Source organism: Canis lupus, chromosome 13, assembly GCF_048164855.1.
Source record: "Canis lupus baileyi chromosome 13, mCanLup2.hap1, whole genome shotgun sequence".
Taxonomy (NCBI): domain Eukaryota; kingdom Metazoa; phylum Chordata; class Mammalia; order Carnivora; family Canidae; genus Canis; species Canis lupus.
Window position 1 is genome coordinate 65,079,099 of NC_132850.1, and position 21,538 is coordinate 65,100,636.

Here is a 21,538-nt window from a genome sequence, read left to right on the forward strand (position 1 = left end):
AGGGCTTTCAGCTACACCGTTCCCTGGAGAAGTGTCCTTAACTGACAAGAGCTTCCTAGAAATGCCTGCGAGGTTACAACCTCTCTTGGGAGAGAGGAGGAGTCTACAGCCAGTAATTGACTAATATGAGGTATAGAAATCAGCCCCCTGGACCCAGGCTGGGACATTTTGTGATGCTCCCAGATCTCCCTATTGGACCAGGACCAGCCAATGTTCCAGCAAAACTCACATCCATGCATGTTTTCTTTGCTTTCTCTCTCCCTCTCTTTTTTTTTTTTCTTCCTTCACTCTCCTACAGGTCCTTCATAAGTGTAACCTTTCAATAAATCACTTACACAGATATCTTCATCTCAGGGTGTACTACTAAGGAATCTTCCCTCAGACATGATTGCATAAACCCTGGCTGTGTCATCAGACCATATTATCCATTACCTGTCAATGTAACAGCCTTTTATACCCAGCTCACTTACTTTTCTTTAATTTTTTTTTTCATATTGTCTCCTAGCTGTGAATATAAGACTACTTCAAAATGATAAGAAGAGCTCAGTTGTATCCCATAACTAAGAGTTTCCACCTCCAAATAACATTACCCTTAACTCAAGGGAGAATGATGTGACTATGGAAAGGCCTGGCCCTAATGTTTGCAGAGCATGGGGCAAAGTACTAATGGAGGCCCACATATTGTTGTTTAACTACCGGTTTTAAATCAAAGTAACAAACTGTCAAATAAAATATATTCTCTCCTTCTACCTTGACACATATAGCTCCATAATGATATGGAATTTAAAAGGGTGAGAAAAAAAATAAAATAAAATAAAATAAAATAAAAGGGTGAGAATGAGCTCTGGGTGGCTATGCCTCCCAAGATCCACTGACTCCTAATATTATAGGAATAGTTACAGATAGAAGAGGGAGGGCCAGAGGGGAACCCTCCAAAACACAAGGTTCAAGATAAGATCCCCTCTTACCCTCCATATAATGGTGGTACTGAACAAGATATTAAAACATCTTTTATATTTTTATATTTGAATTGTTGGTCACTAATCCAGTTGGAAATGATGGCTCCCAGTGTCCTGAAGAAAGGCCACCTAGAGATCAGCTCCCGAAAAGGCTTATACTACCGATGCTGTCCCTGTCTGGGCTCTTCACCTCCCACTACTTCCAAGAAAACATCACAATAAGCAGAGGGAAGATAAGAAAGGTCAGCAGCAAAGTACAGCTTGCTCTAGAGCTTGAGAAATCTGACTCAGAGAAGTTCTAAAAGCTGTGTCTACTTTGAAAAAAATATCTGAGCTTGATTGCTCGGAATCATTTAAAAATATCTTACCTTCCAAGCAATATGCTGAGCATTGCGGATAAAAAGAGGAAAACATTAATAATGTAGGAAAAAGAAAGACAAGTGAAAAATAACAGTAAAGCATCATAATAATTGATCTACTAAACACTGAAAGCGTAACAAGAACACAGGAAAAAGAAAAGATTACTAAATTTAACTAGGGAATTATAGCAAGATTCAGAGAAGAGAGCAAAATTATGAGTGTAAGCTTTGGGGACAATCAGAAAAGAGTGCACTTAAGGCAGATGGGTCAGATCATGTGAAAACATAGAGGTAGAAGAACAGGTCATGTAAGGAGAACCGCAATGCTGAATATGGGTAGAGGGGAGTGGTAGGGAGTAAAATGGGAAAAGTCATGGCAAAGCCCCAAACCTGTTGGCATACAGCAACAGCCAAAATAAGAAGAAAGAATACTGAACATGGAATAATTTAATCAATTTGAGTATTAGCAAGAGCAACTGTTAGCTACGCTGGAGAGTAGTGAACCCCCAGGCTCTGGAGTCTAAAAAGAAGACCCCTGCAGTCATTCAAGGAAGACTCATAATGAGCATCTACAGAAGGAGGGAATTACAGGGAGACCATGACCTCCGAGGACCAGAGTTGTCAGGATTCTACATGAGAACAGCAGGGAAGAGGAGTCAAAAGCAAAGTTCTCAACCATAAAACTGACACTGCAGTCAGTTCTCAAATCCATTAGATGCTCTCATATGTGACCGTGATACTAAATCCCTGTGGTGATCCAAGACACGACGCGTTCTGACTTTGTTCTGAGGACTGACCCAGAGCTGGAGTCACACGCTTCTTCGAGGCGCGGTTATGGCAGGTAATAACCCCCCATGCTCACAGGCCGTGGTCCCGCCTCCCGGGAGCCCTGAAAGACACTCGTCTATGCAGCTCTGGTATATGCATATGAATAGCATCACCACCAGTCTTTACCCCATTCTCCCACCCAAACTTACACAATTTGCAAAGAAGTCCAGGCAGTTACTAGAACTTCGTTGTAGCGCATTCAATGCATGTTTCTGACTGGACTTGTGAAGTACTTTGACCTTTAACCGCTAATTCATTTCATTAAATACTTACATTGTCTTTTGTCTCTCGATGGATTTTCTGATTTTTCGAATTTTGTTAATCAAGTCATGGGCCTCTTTATCAGCTTTGGGAGGCCTTTGTATTGCTTGCTTTCGCAACAGGAAATACCTCAAGCTTGCAGCCCTTCTTTCTACATCTTCTAAGTTGAATCTACGAATAAATGAAAAGACAGCTTACCTTGAAAACAATTTCATCAATAAAATCTAAGTCATATTTCCATCTACTGTTCACATCCTGACATATACCTGTTGAGTTCTTAATATCCACCTTTAGGAGTTTTATCCCGAAGAGGCACACAGGGTGCCTGGGTCAGCAGACTCCTTATTAATTACCTTCTAGGAAACAGTAAGCTCCCCTCCTTGCTGCAGACCTTACCCCGAGGCAACAACCAGAGCCCATGGAAATTTTTCCTGTAAATGTACTCAGATACTCCACAGGTAAAGGAGAGAGAACAATGGATTTTCCCTATTTACATACAGAAAAGAGATCGCTCCTTCTCCAAAACAAGATGAGAAAAAGAAGTTTAAAAACAAAAAAATATATATGCTGTTTTGCTGATTTGTATTATTGTTGTAGTTGCTCTTGTATTAATTCCACTCATCTTGAGGTCAAAGGCCTTAGCATCATATAAAAATATGTAAGTTCAGATTTCACAAATCTTTTGTGAATTTTAGGGATTCCTTTGTGGGTTTTTTTTTTTTTTTTTCATTTTACTGAAATCTAATTGACTTGTAACATTTTATAAGTTTAAGGTATACAATGCAATATATTTGATACATATGTGCACCACAGAGTGATTACCAATATAACATTAGTTAACACATCCATCACCTCCGCGTAGTTGCCTTTTGTGTATTAGTGTGAAAAGATTTTAGATCTACTCTTTTACTAACTTTGAAGCATATAGTACAGTATTCTGGGTCAGCAGACTCCAGTCTACTGTTTTCTACAGAATTGTGTTTCTTTCTAACTAAAATATGTAGCCATGCTCTAAAGTAAAGTAGGTGAGCTGTGTAACTTTTGGTACAAGTTACACAGTTTTGGTACAACTACCAAAAGTTCAGAAATTTTTTCCTTGTGCCAACAAAAAAAGGTAAAAGGTTTGTTATCTCCAAAAGTTCCAAACACAGCCATACATTTAATTATCATCATTATTTTAAATATACATCACAAATAATGACCCCCTACTACATGTCTGTTATATATAAACAAGTTTCATTAAACTTTGCCAGCTGAGCAAAATTATGTAGCTTGATTGATTGATTGATTGATTGATTTATATCTGTAGCCTGTTTAAGCTTCTATGGCTGAAAGTAGTTTGAAATTGTCTAAAGTAAAGAAAGCATTTTATTCTGATCCCAAACTATGTGATCAAAGTTAATCCAGGATATAGTGTTACCTATGTAGTGAATATATTTAGGTATAATTAAGGTATATATAATATATATACCTTAATTATATATAATTATATACAATATATATAAATATATAATATATATACCTTAATTATAAATATATGTATTGATACATATTTATATATATATATAGGTATATTTAAGTATATAATTTATACCTCACCTAAACTGGATGATTACATTCAATTTTAAGCTATTTTCACGCTATAGCATATATATGTTAGCAAGATTGTGTCTCTAAGTTACAGTTCTCTTAAATTTAAATTAAAAACAATAAAATACACCACCAACAAATACGCTAGCACGTTGTAAGGATACTTTAATTCTACGTGGGATACTTGTGTGTGTTAACATTCAATTTATTTTGCCAAGAATCTCATTATTTACTCGAAATTTACAAGACTTAAATAAAAATATAATAGTTTGTAGTAAGAAGATAACAACAACAATAACAAAATAGAGTGGGAAACTATTTAAAGATGGTAATTTGTAATAGCACCAGTAAAAATATTTTTTTAAGAACTGAACGAGGAAGGTATATTTTTTAAATATGCATTCTGATAAGTGAACACCAGAAATAGTTATGAATACTTTATTATAACAGTGAATTTTTGTAATTTTCCTCAACAGAATAAGCTTGATTCAAATTACAAACAAAAACAAATTAAAATGACTTACAAAAAAAACAATGCTGGTAACTTTTCCATTTTCCTTAGCTTTTCAACGAGAAGTGGAAACATGCTGACTGTGTTTTCTGAACTAAAAACTGAATCAGGACAAAGATTCTTCAGAACTGTTTTGGCCTGTAGCAATGAATAAAAAAATCACTAGTTTTGAATTCTGCATAATAATAAAGAAAGGAACTACCACTTTCAGCTAAAATATTTTCATAGTTGTCTAGTCTGTGTTTCTGTGCTTCTTTGAAATAAAATATAATAACAAAATAATTATGAAAATATAAACTTTTGTAGAGAATGACCAAAGATATATACAAATCAATGCACCAAAGAACAACAAAAAGACTAATCTATATACATGCACACATATATGAAATTTAACATGCAATTATGTAAGGCAACACAAATCAGTCAGAAAGAGGTCGCTCAGTAAATGATGCCGGTACCACTACTGCAAAAGGTGCAGTAAATCAGTTTCTCTCCATGTTGTGTATAAAAACCACTTTCAGATATGTTTTGAATGTTTTTAAACAACAAAAATAAATGGAAGGAAATGTAAATTAATTATGCTTCTGAGTGGAAAGAGATTACCTAAATTAAAATGTAATGGGAAAAAAAACCTCAAATGGGAAAAGTCTGGCACATGTCACTTACCAGAAATGAGAAACCTCAATGTGTGACAACAAAACAAACTTCAAAATATAAAGACCATCATCAACTTACTTAATATAAATATGCAAAACTTATGACTCCAGGTTAAGGTTCTAAGACACAAATAGTTCCTACAAATTGAAATAAAAATCATTAAAAAAAAAAAAAAAATCCCTACAGGCGCCTGGGTGGCTCAGTAGGCTAAGCGTCTGCCCTCAGCTCAGGTCATGATCCCGGGGTCTCGGGACCAAGCCCGGCAGGGAGCTCCCTGCTCCGTGGTGAGTCTGCTGCTCTTTCTCTCTCTCCCTCTGCTCCTTGCCACTGCTCCTTCTCCTCCTATCTCTCAGGTAAATAAAATACTTTTTTAGAAAGAAGAAAGAAAGAAGAAAAAAGAAAGAAAGAAGAAAGAAAGAAAGAAAGAAAGAAAGAAAGAAAGAAAGAAAGAAAGAGAAGAAAGAAGAAAGAAAGAAAGAAAGAAAAGGGGAAGACAAAAGGATCCCAAGACAAACGTGACAAAGGAGTAAAGAATGCTTCGGAGCCACCACTACTGTGATTTCAATCTCTCTGCTGTCAAGGCATCAACAGTGACCGCGGATACGGGCGCCCCTGTTCTGGTCCTATTATGGAAGGTGGCTCCTGCTGTGCGCTTTAGAAAGCCAGAGGATTAAGCAAAGAGCAATTTCCTTTTCCCCCTTCTATTCTATCTCAAAATCCCTAGACTTCCAGTTCAACAGAAAACCCTAAAATAAACATTGAAGACTAAAACAGTAACAGTAATGATGATGATGATGGCGATGGCAACGAAAGTCAAGAAAACAAAGAACATAGGGTTTTGCCAAAAAAAAAAAAAAAAAAAAAAGTGAAAATTACCTCCTCGGCATGGCCATTTTTAACCCAACTGGTTAATTCTGCCTTTAAGCTCTCTTCGTATTTTCTGGCATCCAACTTTCTAATGACTATTTTATCCTTAAAATGAATGAATTTCTCCGGATCCAACTCCTTGAAAAGAAATGCCACAGAATCAAACAAAAAAACATGCAAGAAAATCCAAAGATGTTTCTCAATTATGCATTTAATTAACAGAATCACAAGCTCCTTGAGAGTACAGATTACTGAAGGTCTTCTAACCCCCCCGCCCCCACCCCAAGTTTCCTGGACGGAAACCTAATAGGATGAATGAACTCTTCAAAGGAAGAATGCAGAGCAAAACCACGTAGAAGATGAAAACGGACAGCACGTAGGGCCTGAGGAGGGAAGGGCAGTGCGATGAGAGAATAAAGGAATATGCATCCAAGACGTAAAAGGAAACTAAAATATTCTAACATCCCAGAAATTGAAAAAAAGAAATATTTTCAGGGATTCCGTGGCATTTTACCCCACTAAAGTGAAACACAAAATATTAGCAAGAAGAATGTCTGAGAAGGGGTGATTTTATTTCGGAAACAATCGATCAATAATTTTAGAAGAGGAGAGGCACAGGATCAGAAGGGGTGAGACTTTATCCTTCTGAACAACGACGTCCCCATCCACTATAATAAGACTAATTCTAATTAAATGCGTAATTATTACGTACCTGGGCCCTGGGCCAGCTCTCCCAAAACTGAAGCATGGTATCGTAAAGCTGGACCGTTTCTCGAGGGGAAAGGGTCAGGTCACAAGGGAATCCGTACTTTTCGATCTACATTTAAAATAAAATTTAAGAGTTTCATATCCTTTCATATTATCTCATGTTCTGTGATTTGTCCTGTGAACCAGTGTGATGTCTCGGCCTGGGAGAGCCTCTGTTCAGGGACTAAAACCTTATCTCGTTTTTTGAAACAGGAACCGGGAATATTGAAGTGGGCGAAGACCTAGGATTGAGAACAGGACTGCTGGGTGTGTGCCCTTGGGAAAAACTGGCCCCACCCCCGGGGGCACCTGCGGGGCGGTGGGTTAAGGTTGCCCTGGGCTGGGGTCGGGCTCCCAGGGCCCCGGAGGGGAGCCTGCTTCTCCCTCCCCTCCCTGCCTCTGCGCTCTCTCCCATCTCTGTTGCTATCTCTTGCCTCTCAAATAAATAAATGAAATCTAAAAAAAAAAAAAAAAAAAAAAAAGAGAGAGAGAGAAAGAGACACTGAAAAAGATATTTTCCTAGCCACTGACATAATGCACTCAGAAAACCAATAAATCATCAACTTTAAGCACATCTTCCGATCCTAATCTCTGGAAAACAACTTGTGTAAGTTTCCTGATACTCCAACTGGCTAATAAAGACCCCTGGCGTTTACTTTTCAAGTGCGACACAATCTGCCTTTGGCCCCAATTTGCAATTCCAAGACCCCAAATGAATACCTCTCTTTCAGCTCCTGTTCTTCCTTTTTCCTCAGTCAGCAGCCTCAAAGTCACTACCAGGAGCCCAAAGACACTGAAAACAGCACTAAACTAAAATGTTCAAAGGGTGATAAGTGCTGACTATAAACAAAACACTAAGCAAGAGCTTGACTGATTTTGTAAAAAAAAAAAAATAATAAAAATAAATAAAAATAAATTTAAAAAATCCACCAAAAAGTGTTTGCATTATTTCCTAAAACGTTTTAACTGGGCTAATTCTCTATAAACTGCTTCTGCATGTCCAGTCGGAGTGCCGGAAGCTAAAAGATGGGCGGGCTGCTTAGGCAGGAAAGCACGACCTGTACCCTGTAGCTGAAATGGGTTTAATTATGAATATGGTTCTTTGTTTCGGAGCACCAACCCAGGCTAAAAAGGGGCAAACCTAATTTTCTTAAGTTCTGAGAAAGGAGCTGGGCCAACTCCAAGACTAAGACGTGGGGATCGCCTTTGAGACACTCAGGAAAGCTTCCTTCCCAGGTCAGTCACTTGGTTCTGCTCTAAGCCTTTCTGATATGCGTGTCATTAATTTTTCCACAAGCATTTTTTTTTTTATAATTTTTTTTTTTTTTTTTTTTATGATAGTCTCACAGAGAGAGAGAGAGGCAGAGACACAGGCAGAGGGAGAAGCAGGCTCCATGCACCGGGAGCCCGACGTGGGATTCGATCCCGGGTCTCCAGGATCGCGCCCTGGGCCAAAGGCAGGCGCCAAACCGCTGCGCCACCCAGGGATCCCTCCACAAGCATTTTAAGGTATAAATTAAACACTCCCGTTCCCCAAAAATTTGCGTTGTGGGATTTTTTTTAGTGGTTTCAACTGTTGTTGCTACAAATCAATCGCCTGTCAAGCCCTGATCCCTGAAAGGTTAATAGGTCATCTTTAAAGGAAAGCAGGGAGGGGGGGGTCTATTCAATGGGCTTCTTAAAGGTTTGTCATCGGAAATGGTAAGTCTTAAAGAAGGGACCATCCTAGACAGATTTCTCCACATCTTTTCACAGCAGGACACCCGTTTCAGCAAATAGCTGTGAAGTTAAAGAACTCAGGTTTGGAAATTCTGCACTAACAAAGCCATAGCAAACACGAGGCCCTTGGGGAAGAAAACTGCTTAGTAGGATGGAGACTACAGCAGAGCCTGAATCAGAAAATCCCGTTCTATTTCCTCCTCTAGATGATTCCTCATCTATAATACAGGAATTAAAATATCTGTACTTTCACCTAAACCGGTAAAACCAAAGGAGATAAACATGACAGGATGAGTTTTAAATTTCAAAGACTAGTAGGTAAGGAAGTCCTGAAGATCTAATGCCCAGTACAGCGATTACGGACGATGCTGTAATACGAACATCAAATATGCTGAGACTGGATCTAATTATCGCCACCACCAAAACATAAATATGACTTGGAAGTGATGACTCATTTGGCCTAAGAAACAGGTATGTACGATCAACCCGAAAATTATCACCGTTTTTACGATAGAAGTCTTATTTCTGTCACGAGAATGCTTGTGATTTCTATTTTTTTTTTTTTTTTGCTTGTGATTTCTTAAGGCTCTTCACCTTTTATCGAAGGCTGAGTTTCTTCGTTTCTAAAATGTACAACTCTGCCTACGCCATAGACTCGTCGTAAGAATCAAGTTAGATTAAAAAAAAAAAAAAGTTAGGTGATGGATGTAATAGGTCTAGGGAGACACCCGGCACCTGGTTGGCGCCTCAACTGTCAGTGACCAACTTACAAGGCTGACTTGTGAAAGCGGTTTAATGACTCCGGCTAAGAGCTGGGATTCAATCCAGTTTTCTCCACTAGAGTCACTAATGACCTGGCAAAGTCCGAGCCAGCCGAGGTGGAAAAGGATGGGAAATAGGTCACAGATCCGTACCATCCTTCATGTGCAGGTACGACAGCATTGTGCTACGATGCTGCTCTGCAGACCACATTGTCCCTAAGGCCACAGGCGATGGCAAGAATTGATATGTACTGAGCAGAAAGAGGCGATGGTTCTTTCAAGGACCTCCTGGGACTGACATCTCTCCATGATGAGCAGCTGCTCCCCCCGGGCTTGGTATTTGGTTGCAAAGGCCGGGCTCTCCCAGAAAGAAGCCTCATGTGGATAGAAGTTTACCCATCCTGCTCCATCCCTTCCCATCAGAAACTACTTCTAGGATGGAGCTCTAGGGGCGGGGATCAAGGTGGATGTTTCTCTTCTTTACGTTGCCACAATCTATCAAGCTTTTTCTGGCCGATCAGTTCTTTCATATTGATCTGCGGTACGGCACACCACACCAGGAATAATAAGTCTACCCCTTTGGGAAGGTCTGCTCTCTCCGTATGGCTGCCGCTAGAGGGGACACACTACATGAACACGTGCCACACAAACAGCTACCACAACACACTTAATAACGCCCAAGCCTTTGAGGTCACCCTCCATTCCTGCTGCAAAAGTCCAGAAGTCCTAAGGAGACTCTTCAACACTATGATCTTCGCAGAAGTCATAGCGGGTCAGAGCACACTGCAGCAGTTCTGCTGCTTCCACTTTGTCCTGAAAGTACAGGAAAGGCACTTGGACCAAAATGCCAGTCGTGCTAGGTGCTCCAAGCTCACTACACTCATTGCTACTTAAAGATAACAGGCCTGAGGCACCTGGGGGGCTCAGGGGTTGAGCGTCTGCCTTCAGCCCAGGGTGTGATCCTGGAGACCTGGGATCGAATCCCACCTCGGGCTCCCTGCATGGAGCCTGCGTCTCCCTCTGCCTGTGTCTCTGCCTCTGTGTCTCATGGATAAATAAATAAAATCTTAAAAAAGAAAAAAAAAAAAAAAACAACCTGCCTGGAACCATCCAATGCAAAATAAATATATATATATTTAAATACTACGCTGCTCTAAAAATGCCAGGTGACGATGGGGAAAGAAAAAAAGAAACAGAAAGAGAAAGAAAGAGACAGAAAAAGAAGTCTATTATTTATGTGTGGGTTATTATCTATATTCTAAGTTTGGGATGTGAGGTCACAGGAGTTTTGTCCATATTTTAGTGTTATTTAGTTTGAATTGGGCCATTGCCACACAAAAGAGAAACTCTTGTAATAAATTCTTAGAAAATCACCATTCACACCAAAAAAGTCATTCAGTTGCTCTTTAGAAGCCATTGCATCAGCCCAAAGGCTATAAAGTGTTTCTCACTCATTCACTCCTTCAGGTATTTGTGCAACAGATCACCCCGAGTGCCGTGACCACAGGGTGAGCTCTGGAGTCTCCCTTGATTGTATCCTGGCCCCACTACTTACTTGTGGTGCAATAAGGAGTTGGGTGAGTGCTCTAAGCCTCACCTTCCTCGTTTCTAAAACGGGAATATTAACAGGACATCCATCCTAAAACTTTTGTGATGGTTAAAAGGGACAAAATGCATAAAATTCTTAGAACACAAAGTAAATGCTTAATTTAAGTTAGCTATCTTTACTCAACATACATGGATTAATCATCTCTTTTATAAATATATTTTTTTTAATTTTTATTTATTTATGATAGTCACACACACACACAGAGAGAGGCAGAGACACAGGCAGAGGGAGAAGCAGGCTCCATGCACCAGGAGCCCAACGTGGGACTCGATCCTGGGTCTCCAGGATTCCGCCCTTGGCCAAAGGCAGGCGCCAAACCGCCGCGCCACCCAGGGATCCCAATCATCTCTTTTATAGACACAGTTTTTGGGAACTCATAAGAATTCAAATTTGTCTTCAAGGAGTTATTCTAGTGAGATAAAGGAGATAGCAACTAGCAGGGAGCTGATCATAATTAGTGTCATGCAGGAAATTACAGGCAAGGTACTACGGAGAGAAGGTTGCGCCCAGCTTAGGAAGTCACAGAAGGACTCTGAAGATGTTTCACACTAGAAGAGTCATAAAATATGAACAGGACCTGAACAACCGGCACTTGGCATCCGTGGTGAAATACCCCAGGAGCAAAATGCATCACGAGGGCCTCCAGATCTGGGGGCCAGGTCAGAGAAGACCTAGGAAGCCAAGCCAAGGAGCCGTGCAATTAGTCACGTCCATCGGAAAGCCATTAAAGCATGGCGAGATCGTAATTATGTTTTAGGAGGTTTAGCTGACAACAGAATTTGGAATGTTTCCTGCTTGCTAGGTTTTGAAAGGAAGGCAAACTAATGACTGATTATCACTTTGAGAGGCAATGAGACCTTGAATGGGCCGTTCCTAAGAACAGGATGAGAAAGAAAGATAATTATGCAAGGAAGACTAAGAACTCCTCCACAGGCATCCTGATGCCCCAAATAATATCCTAAGACCTCCGCTTTATTGACTCACACCAAAAAATCATGTAATTGCTGTTAATGAAATGTCTTTTCCTTATCTGACCTGCCTTGCAAGGATCAGATTCTCACATGTACTAGTAGCCGCCCGTACATAGTTGTGCGCTAAGGGTTAGCGTCACCAGGGGGGACAGAGAGATGTGGATGCTGAGAATTAAAAATGGACAAAGATAATGTACAAGAATAAGTAAAATTAACCAAAAAAAAAAAAAAAAAAACTTCAGGTTAAAAATTTTAGTCATTTTCAAGCTTTGTGGTTCTAGACACCACTGAGGTTTCATTGATGACCACAAAGTCATCTTTGTTACTTTTAAAAAACTGAAGTTAGTAAATATTATTTAACGCTGAGAAAGGAGGATCCCCTGCCATTTGAAACAACACGAATGCATCTTGAACTCGTTACGCTAAGTTATAAAGAGGTAAGTCAGGGAATGAGAAAGAACCGCATCGTATCACTTAGATGTGGAATCTAAAAAAGTCGAACCTGTAAAAAAAGAAAAAAAAAAAAACACAATAAAATGATGGTTAGCAGGGGACGTAACAAATCTGCAATGAGGAAACACCACATAGAGGTTTAACGCATAATATGGTAAATATGGACAATGATATTGTAGCATAATTATATGATGTGGCGGAGGTGCTAAATACTGCTATCACACGTACTTTACAAGATATGACCATATCAAATTAGCATGTTGCACACCTTCAATTTATGTTATGTCACACGTCACATATATTCATTGAGATAAAATATAGCAAAATAAGAGATAAAACTACGGTTAAGTATCTGTCATAAAGTATCAGTTCCGTAATTTCCGTAAAATAGGCAGCTGTTCGATTATAATATGTATACAAGTAACTTGCATTACTCGGAGCAAATATGGCCAAAGCACTACTTACGTGATCCGTTGTGAGCGCGGCACACGGGTGAAAATGCTCGAAACAAACGTCGCGATGTTTTATGGAACATATGTGCTTCTCTAAATCGTTGTATCTCTCTCCATAGAGCACTAACGATGAAGAGCGAGAATTTCCGAATCAGTGGACACGTGAGGACTGGAAGGATTTTAAGGTGAAAGAAAAATTCCAAACATACCAAGTCTAACTTTATATGATTCCTCTATTTGGAAGTAATCTTTGGGAGACTTGGTGCAACGGCCAGCGTTTCTTTTAAAAGCAGTATTTTCTCTCATTGTCTTGTCTTCTTGTTTCCAGTAGCTTTTCACTGATTGCAGCCACCTTAAGAAACGAATTTACATATTATGTAGACAATAATATAGTTCCACTTCCTATGACTTTAAACATCTTGAATAAAGACTTCGTGTGCCTTAAACATCGTACGTAGAGGACTAGGCCCTGGAGGCCGAGCAGCCGAGCCTCCTCACTGCTGCCCGAGGCTCTTGCTTGAATCGCTTACATTCTTCATGTCTCGTTTTCCCCGTCCTACATTCAAATAATCGTAGGAGTAGTAGAAACACTGTTTAATAGTAGTGTTGGAAGAAGAACAAAAAAATTTTAAAAATTAAAAAAAATAATAGTAGTAATGGAAATAGTAAATCATAAAGATTGTTGGGTATTTAAGATAAACTAATATTTGCAAAGCGCTTAGAATAGCGCCCGGCACATGGGAGCCTTGGCTCTAATTGTCACTATTACTAGGCAGAAATCTAGCCCGATGACAAAACAACATAGGCCTTTCAGTTAGTAAGGCTTTGCTCTCTTTCTAAACATCTACAAAGGGGGACAGTGGCAGAAATCTCCAGGTCTGTGGCAGAGGATGTCATACTATTTCATATTTTATTTCTTGCTAACAGACCAAAAAAAAAAAAAAAACACAGATTTATCATTTCTGGTGAACTTTATTTGACAAATGGAAAAAAATGTTCTACTGGATCCCAGATCTGGCTAGGGCGGCCCTTGATTTTCCTTTATCGCGTGTGACCTCTCTCAGCACCTGCCACTAGGTGCTACCAATGCTCCGTTGCTTGAGTAGCCAGAGCTAAGTCAATAGACTCGCCAGAAAGTCACAAAACGCTTCGGAACCTATATGCAAGTATAACATTCAAAATACAAGAGCCTTTATCCAAATTATAACGTGATGCCTACTCAGTGAGATGCTCAGGGTTACTTATAGTGGCTGAAAGGGCCAGAAAGGGACATCGGATCATGACAAGGAGATGCTCCCAGACTTCTGCTCCAATTTCTCCGCCAAGACAATGGACCTATTAAAGAAAAAAAAAAAAAAAACTTCTCCTTTAAAAAGCTAATTTAAAAATGACAGATGAAAATAAGACACAGAAGCTCCAGTCACTATACACAGTCTCATGTTACCTTGAATTGACCGTGCCGAGTTCATATAAATAGCCCCAAATCAGGTAATAGGAAATCTTGACACAAATTTTCTTCAATCCCCATAACCAATCCATCAATAATTCCTCTTTCTCTTACTTTCAAAAAAGTTCTTTCAAATCTATGCATTTCTCTCCGCGTCCACCGCTCCCAAGTCACCGTCACGTCAGCTGCAACCCCGGTACCCTCCTGACTGCTCTCCTAGCTTCACCTGATGCCTCCCACCTTCTTCGAGTCACGGCCAAAAGGACAGATTAGATCAGGCCGTGTCCCTAACTAAATGTCTTCCACAGCCTCCCTGCACGTGGGGCAGAATGTTAGCTCCTCGCAGGCCGTACCTGACACCTGGCGTAACTTGGCCCTGCTTGCCTCTCCAGCTTCCTCGCAGCCCTCCGTCCTACACCACTCCCCCCTTGCGTAGGACACCCTAGACTTTTCTGTGTTCCTTCAACACGCCCTTCCTCCCCCAGAGCTTTCACGTGTATCATTCCCTCTGCTTATCACGTTTTTACCCCCCCTCCCCCCTTGCAACTTCCAGAATCCAGGCTAATGTCACTCCACTAGAAAGGCTCCTCCGACGGCCACCCCAGGGCCACCTTCCTACCAGCCTGCTGCCCTCGTGACCGTCAGGACACCTGCCCTTTCTCCCGACAACCTGTACCCGTGGGGGCCGGCCTCGTCATTTGTACTAATTCCCTTCTTTCAGTCACTCTGCGACCTGAGACCCGGGCAACTCCCAGCACCAACAGCGCCTGGCATGCCGGGGGCACCCCTTAAATATTTGCTGAATAAATGAATGAATGTCTTTTAACCAAGTAAGTCATATTGAACTTGATTCAGAGAAGATTCTCAAACGTGGTCTTCTTTCAACACATTAAATCATGGAACGAGGCAATTAGCTGGAAAGGACCAGAAAGCCAGATGATTCAAAATATATTTTTTTTCAGATGCCTGGGTGGCTCCATCAGTTGAGCATCTGCCTTCTGCTCAGGTCGTGATTACAGGGTCCTGGGATCCAGTCCTCCACGGGGCTCCCTGCTGGGCCAGGACTCTGCTCCTCCCTCAGCCCTGCCCCCAGCTTGTGCATGCACGTGCGTGCGTGTGCACACTCTCTCTCAAAAATAAATTTAAAAAAATATTTTTAGACATTTTTTAAAGACTTGGTTTGGGCCTGGTCGGATGATACACAACTCTGCTGAATGCTTCATATGAGCAGACAGCACTTTTCTCTGACTCTGACAGAAGAGGCACAGCCTTCAAAACCCTTCAGCTTTGCCCTTATATAAAACTGGGGAGGGATCCCTGGGTGGCGCAGCGGTTTGGCGCCTGCCTTTGGCCCGGGGCGCGATCCTGGAGACCCGGGATCGAATCCCACGTCGGGCTCCGGGTGCATGGAGCCTGCTTCTCCCTCTGCCTGTGTCTCTGCCTCTCTCTCTCTCTTTGTATGACTATCGTAGATTAAAAAAAAAAAAAAAATGGGGAAATTAAGGTACCCAATGTCACAGCATTTCAGTTTTGAAATCTAGAGTCCAACTACAACTCACGTTCTTGATTGCAAAGAGAGAATTGTTGACTTTTTATTTTGAACGGGAATGTTCAAGGCCTTCAAGATGCAATATATACGGAGTAACCAAAAATAAACACAAAAATCAGTATCAAACAAATAAAAAAATATAGCCTGCTCAGCAGCTCCACGTCGACAAGAATTAAGTTAAATACAAGCTTATCATTCTTTTCCCTTTAGGGTGAAAATCCCTCGGAGTATTTTAAATCTCTTCCAATAACTATCTTTAATGATGCTACTATAAAAGTGTTATAAATGGGGATCCCTGGGTGGTGCAGCGGTTTGGCGCCTGCCTTTGGCCCAGGGAGTGATCCTGGAGACCCGGGATCGAATCCCACATCGGGCTCCCGGTGCATGGAGCCTGCTTCTCCCTCTGCCTGTGTCTCTGCCTCTCTCTCTCTTTGTGTGACTATCATGAATAAATAAAATCTTTTAAAAATAAATAAATAAATAAATAAATAAATAAATAAATAAATAAATAAATAAAAGTGTTATAAATATCCTCCTTCGGCCCCCATGATCTCCATTGTTTTCCTTCCTGCTCTCTTTGGCCCGGGAAACTGACCTATAGAGACAACCTTACAAGGACTCCAATGCTTTCTGGTCCCACCGGACTTAGCCAACGGAGAGCCTTGATGGGATCAGGAGAAGGGAAGAAGGATGGGAATGAGGTCTTTCCTTCACCGGGTCCCTTCCCGAAAGGTCACCTTGAACTGGCCCTGACCCTCAACTGACGCAAGTTCTCCCAACGTGGCTACCTCGGTCAGGATCTCCTTCGTGCCTCAGTAACTGCTTCTTTCCCTTGTCCCTTCAAGCGTAGGGCTAGGCCCCTACCCCTACGGGATGCTCGATTGCTGTGCTAACCTTTATAGTTTTCCCTCGCACACACTTTTGGAAAACTCTTCCCGAATTGCTATGTTTTGACTGTGCCACTTGCTTCTCTTTTGGGTCCACGGCTGATGAAATAACTTACTTAACTGCTATCATTGTTAGAGACCAAAATGCTCTGCTTTAGAGATCAAAGACTGGATTTGGAAGCCTCTCCCCAGGAAAACTTACACCATGGAGGTTAATCCTCCCCTTGCTGTACAGACCTCTGCAGCACATGCTGACATCCCCTATTGAGTCACGACGCGGAAACGGAGCCAAGAGCCTGAGGAAACCATTCGGAAGGAAGCGCCCCCCGCTGACCTGAGCTCTATACCAAGGGACAAGTGTCTTGAAGCACCAGATATCTTCATTACAGCACAGATGCACACTAGGAGATCAACCTAGAGCAGCAATACCGAACCTACCTCATCAAATATAACATATCTGATCCTTTTCACCCATGCTTGGCGATGAGGAGATAATAGCAGAATTTCAAAGCAGGCAGGCACTGTAATAAGTACCTAAAAATAACATTGCATAAACAAAAATTTTGAGTACTTATTATTACGTACAGACTTCATTGTGAGAATATAAACGATAGAATTCCAACTCTTGAATGTACCTGCTAATGACTTAGTATCACTCTGAGAATATTTTATTAAAATTGTGACATAGTAGGTTAAAGCTTATGAAACTATAATTTTTACGAGTCAACGTGGTAAAATATCAGATTTGAAGCTTAAATTCTTATTTATTTATTTATTTGTTTATTTATTTATTTTTAATTCTTGTTTAAAAGCATTCAAAGTAATACAAACGGAGAGTTAACCATCACAGGTTTATTTCTTCCTCTGACTCTAAGATAGTTTTGTTTGAAAAATGTCACAACATTAGGATCAACAACAACGGATGTGGGGAAAAGTAAGACTGGGCCGATGGAGAGGCTGAACTTCAAAACAGGCCTGAGGAAACCTTGGCCAACACGGCTCAGACCTCGGAGCCCATGCTGCTGTCAGAGCCCTTCCACTGCAGGCTGAGATGTCCCAGTGTTTGCCCCCTGCCCAACTCAGCCCCCGGACGTGGACTGTGGAGCAGAAATGGAAGAATTGGCAGCTGGCATTGGTCCCGACCACCGTCCCCACATCTGGGCAGCGGGTCCATCCTTGAAAGGAAGTCTGGGGGGCACATCTTCATGTCTGCTCTGTAATGTTCTATGATCAACTTTCTACTTTTTTGTTCAGTCTTATTGATTTATGGATTTGTTAGGGAGGAAAACTATCTATGACTTATTTAGCATCAGGTATTCTATCAATAATACAACATATTTTAAATTATGATGAGTATCAGGGCGCCCGGGTGGCTCAGTTGGTTTAGGCATCCGCCTTCGGCTCGGGTCGTGATCGCAGGGTCCTGAGATCAGGTCTCATGTTAGGCTCCCTGCTCAGCCAGGAGTCTATTTCTTCCCCTGCCTCTTGCCCCTCCTGTACATACACGCTCTCTCTCTTTCTCTCTCTCTCAAATAAATACATAATAATTTTTAAAAATCATGATGAGTATCCTACTCATCAAAAAAAAAAAAAAAGCGACTATATCCTAATCGTCAAAAAAAAGTCATTCTGGTTAGAAATTGGTGTTTGTTACTTTTTATAGCATTGGGTTCTTCAGATCATTTCGAATCCATTTATAAGCCAAGATTATACAATAAACTATAACTGAAATCTGAAATCAAAATATAAGTATCCTTAGAGAAAGATGAGTGCTATTTCTCAACTCTGGAACGTGACGATATTAAATTTTCTGTAAAGCCATTTCATCTTTTGTAAACTCAGAAAACTATTTCCATGAGACTTTGGGAAGATGCTGAGTTTCTGGTGAAATAGATATATATTAGTACTATTACACATTTGAAAACAAATGCATTAATCAATATATCTCACCTGACAGTTTAAGGCGTCATGACGATAATCCCTTGTAAAAACACCACATAGAGCTTCACCATTTGGCAGACTTTTGGTAAAACGATTATGAACAGTTGCTGCCACTTGATTAACAAGGGCCTGATTGACAAGGAAAGAAATTCAATAATCACATAATAAAGCAGAGATGAAACCTCAAAGAAGGAGAGGAACCGTCTAAAAATGTGTATGATTGTAAGTGTAGAAAGCTTAACAGCCTGTCTTATTCACATCTATTTTAAATACACTAACATGCTCTTGAGATATTTGCTATGCATATATCAAATGAACCTCATTGATAAACCTCAACTTAAAGTAAAATGGGGGAAAAATGGCTTAATTGGAAGAAAAAAACAGGAAATGTCACTCACACATTGGAAAAAATGGCTGAATCCCTGGATGACCAAGGCTTAGAGAGGAGCTGTTGAGTGTAGGATAGAAGAAAGGTCAAGTGAAGGACGGTCAGATGGATCTCTGGTTCTTATGGAAACAGAGAACAGAGTGATGGGGTAGGGGTGGGAGGCAGTGGGTGAAATGGGTGAAGGGGGTAAAAGGTACAAACTTCCAGTTATAAAATAGATAAGTAGTAGACAAGGAATGTACAGCATGGGAACGCTAGTGGACAATACTGCGTCGCATATTTGAAAGCTGCTAAGGGCATGGATCTTAAAAGTTCTCATCAAAAGAAAAAAACGAAAAAAAAAAGAAAAAAAAACAAAAGAAAAAAACGTTTGTAGATACATGAGGTGATGGACGTTAACCAAGCTCACCCTGGCAATCAGCTCACAACGTCTGCATCTCTCAGTGTATGTGAGGTGCACCTTAAGTAGTACAAGGTTACGGGCCGATCATACATCAATAAATACATCAATACAACTAGAAAGTAAGTAAATCATAAAAAGTGAGACAGACTCACCACGGGACTACATGCAGTATTTTAAAAAGAGGTTTAGGAAAGAAAGAAAATTCGAGTCACTGGAGCGCTACCTTTGTTGGTGCGACATACACGACCACCCCTTCGTTGCTCTCCTTCAGCACCTTCTCCATGCAGTAGTAGGAAGCATAGGTCTTGCCCGAGGACGTCGGGGCAACGATCACCGCTGACTCATTATTATCCACAACATCAAGGAGCTCTCGCTGCAGGGTTCGGAGCACGTGAACAGCCCGTTACCAAAACAAATCCATTGGTTCACTTCTAATGTAATTTTCTGAACTTCAAATGGCATGAAGGGGAGTTGAGAACACATGAAAAAACATATGGGAAAACCTGAAGAACTCCTGGCATTCTCTCAGAAGACAGAAATGCTATGTTTTGAGCATCTGAAGGTGGGTTCGTATGTGAAAAATGAGCCTGAATAGATATCTTCTCATTGGGAAGATTTCTTTTTTTTTTTTTTCCCAAGTGTTTGTCATTGATTAAATACAGCCCTTCTCTAAAGGCTTTGAGAAATTAAGTATTTCTAAGAAGTAGCCAATGTGTATTTTTGTAATAGTGAAATGGTAGCTGAAGAGAAAAAAAAAAATCAGTCATTCATCATTTTACCACTTAGCTTGTACTTTTTTATATAGAAGAATGTCAGGTGGCTACTTTGGAGGGCATGCAAAATTTCCATCCTCTCAGTTTATGTTTTTTATTCATCAAAATGATAACTAATCCAAGAATCATACATTTCTATGATGGACAGAAGATGGAAAAACATCCCCCAACCTCAGCCTGCACACTCGTGATCTAGGTCCACTCTGGGCCACACCTCAAAATAAAATGGACAACGTGTGTGGGATTTATAGAGAGCACTTGGCTGTTTTGTGTCCTGCGCTAAAGTAAGGAACTGGTCCTCCCATTCCCGAAAAGGAGGCAGGAATTTTTACAGATATCCTACTACCATCGACATAAGAAAGAGAAAGTCATATTCTGTACTGGAAATCTGTTAGATTGAACTTATGAAATTGCGCTTTCGTAGATAAACATGTTCAATTTATCAGCAATTGTATACAGTTCAATTTATGCAGAAGCACACCGTTTTATTTCAAATTTTATATCCATCAATTTTGCATTTATTTATCGAAAGATGGTTACTTTGGTGACAGGCAGAGCATGTAAATGTCTAAACAATGGCTATATTGTTTAAGCTACCACAATTGCTCTGCGCACATTTACATATGAAATCCTACGACGCAGTGAAAACGTGGAGATTGCTCCACAATGATACACCTGCATGACACAGACGGAACTTGAAAAATAGATATGTGAATTCTTCAAAGTACCTCCAAGGAGATGGCCTATTTATAAAACATGAATGAAATGAAAATTTTACTCTCTTTAAATAGAAAATAGTTTCCATTTTGTCATTTCCAACGATGAAATAATTTTCGATGACATGACTCAATATTAAGTTCATGCCAAATATAATATGCAGAGTCACCATAATGAGAAGTTTCTGAGATCACATTTAATAATAATAAAATACAAATAAAATAAAATTTTTGTTTCATTCCATTATTACCTGCCATGTGTCAGGAATAAAATTCTGAACTCTGGGATCTGGATCTTTTCTCTCATCTCGTATCAAGTAATGACCCATGTATTGTAGTTGAAACCGAACAGGCCCCATGCCAACTGAGTATTTATCTGTTTTCTTCTTTATGTCATCTTCTGCAACCTACGTTATTTCAAAACTCCATTGAGAAAGTGATTTTAAACTAAAATATTATTTAAATAATTAAAATACTTATTACTGAGCACTTTTTATGAGAAAAGCATGCTACCGTCTTTTCAGTTTTATAATATTTATCGAGGAAGTTCTTTACCACCTAAGTCATTATCTTAACTCTCAGTATATTGATAAGCATCAGGATTTTCAAATGTCCATTATGGTATTTGTAGCTACAACCTAAGACACTTAAAGACAACGGAACAAGGACAATATAGTTCTTAAACTGTTT

General features: G+C 40.2%; 1 protein-coding gene across 4 annotated transcripts in view; it reads right to left on the reverse strand.

The window, feature by feature from the left end:
• DDX60 (DExD/H-box helicase 60) overlaps window positions 1-21,538 on the reverse strand; it is a 140,549-nt gene that overhangs the window by 84,840 nt on the left and 34,171 nt on the right. For all 4 annotated transcript variants that reach the window (XM_072773853.1, XM_072773851.1, XM_072773852.1 and 1 more), the window contains 11 exons: window positions 21,100-21,255; window positions 19,583-19,732; window positions 18,578-18,697; window positions 17,066-17,161; window positions 13,964-14,079; window positions 12,954-13,096; window positions 12,758-12,867; window positions 6,745-6,849; window positions 6,042-6,170; window positions 4,522-4,646; window positions 2,420-2,578 (listed from right to left, as the gene is read on the reverse strand). In XM_072773853.1, the coding sequence (XP_072629954.1) occupies window positions 2,420-2,578; window positions 4,522-4,646; window positions 6,042-6,170; window positions 6,745-6,849; window positions 12,758-12,867; window positions 12,954-13,096; window positions 13,964-14,079; window positions 17,066-17,161; window positions 18,578-18,697; window positions 19,583-19,732; window positions 21,100-21,255 (1,409 nt within the window). The remainder of the gene's footprint in view (window positions 1-2,419; window positions 2,579-4,521; window positions 4,647-6,041; window positions 6,171-6,744; window positions 6,850-12,757; window positions 12,868-12,953; window positions 13,097-13,963; window positions 14,080-17,065; window positions 17,162-18,577; window positions 18,698-19,582; window positions 19,733-21,099; window positions 21,256-21,538) is intronic.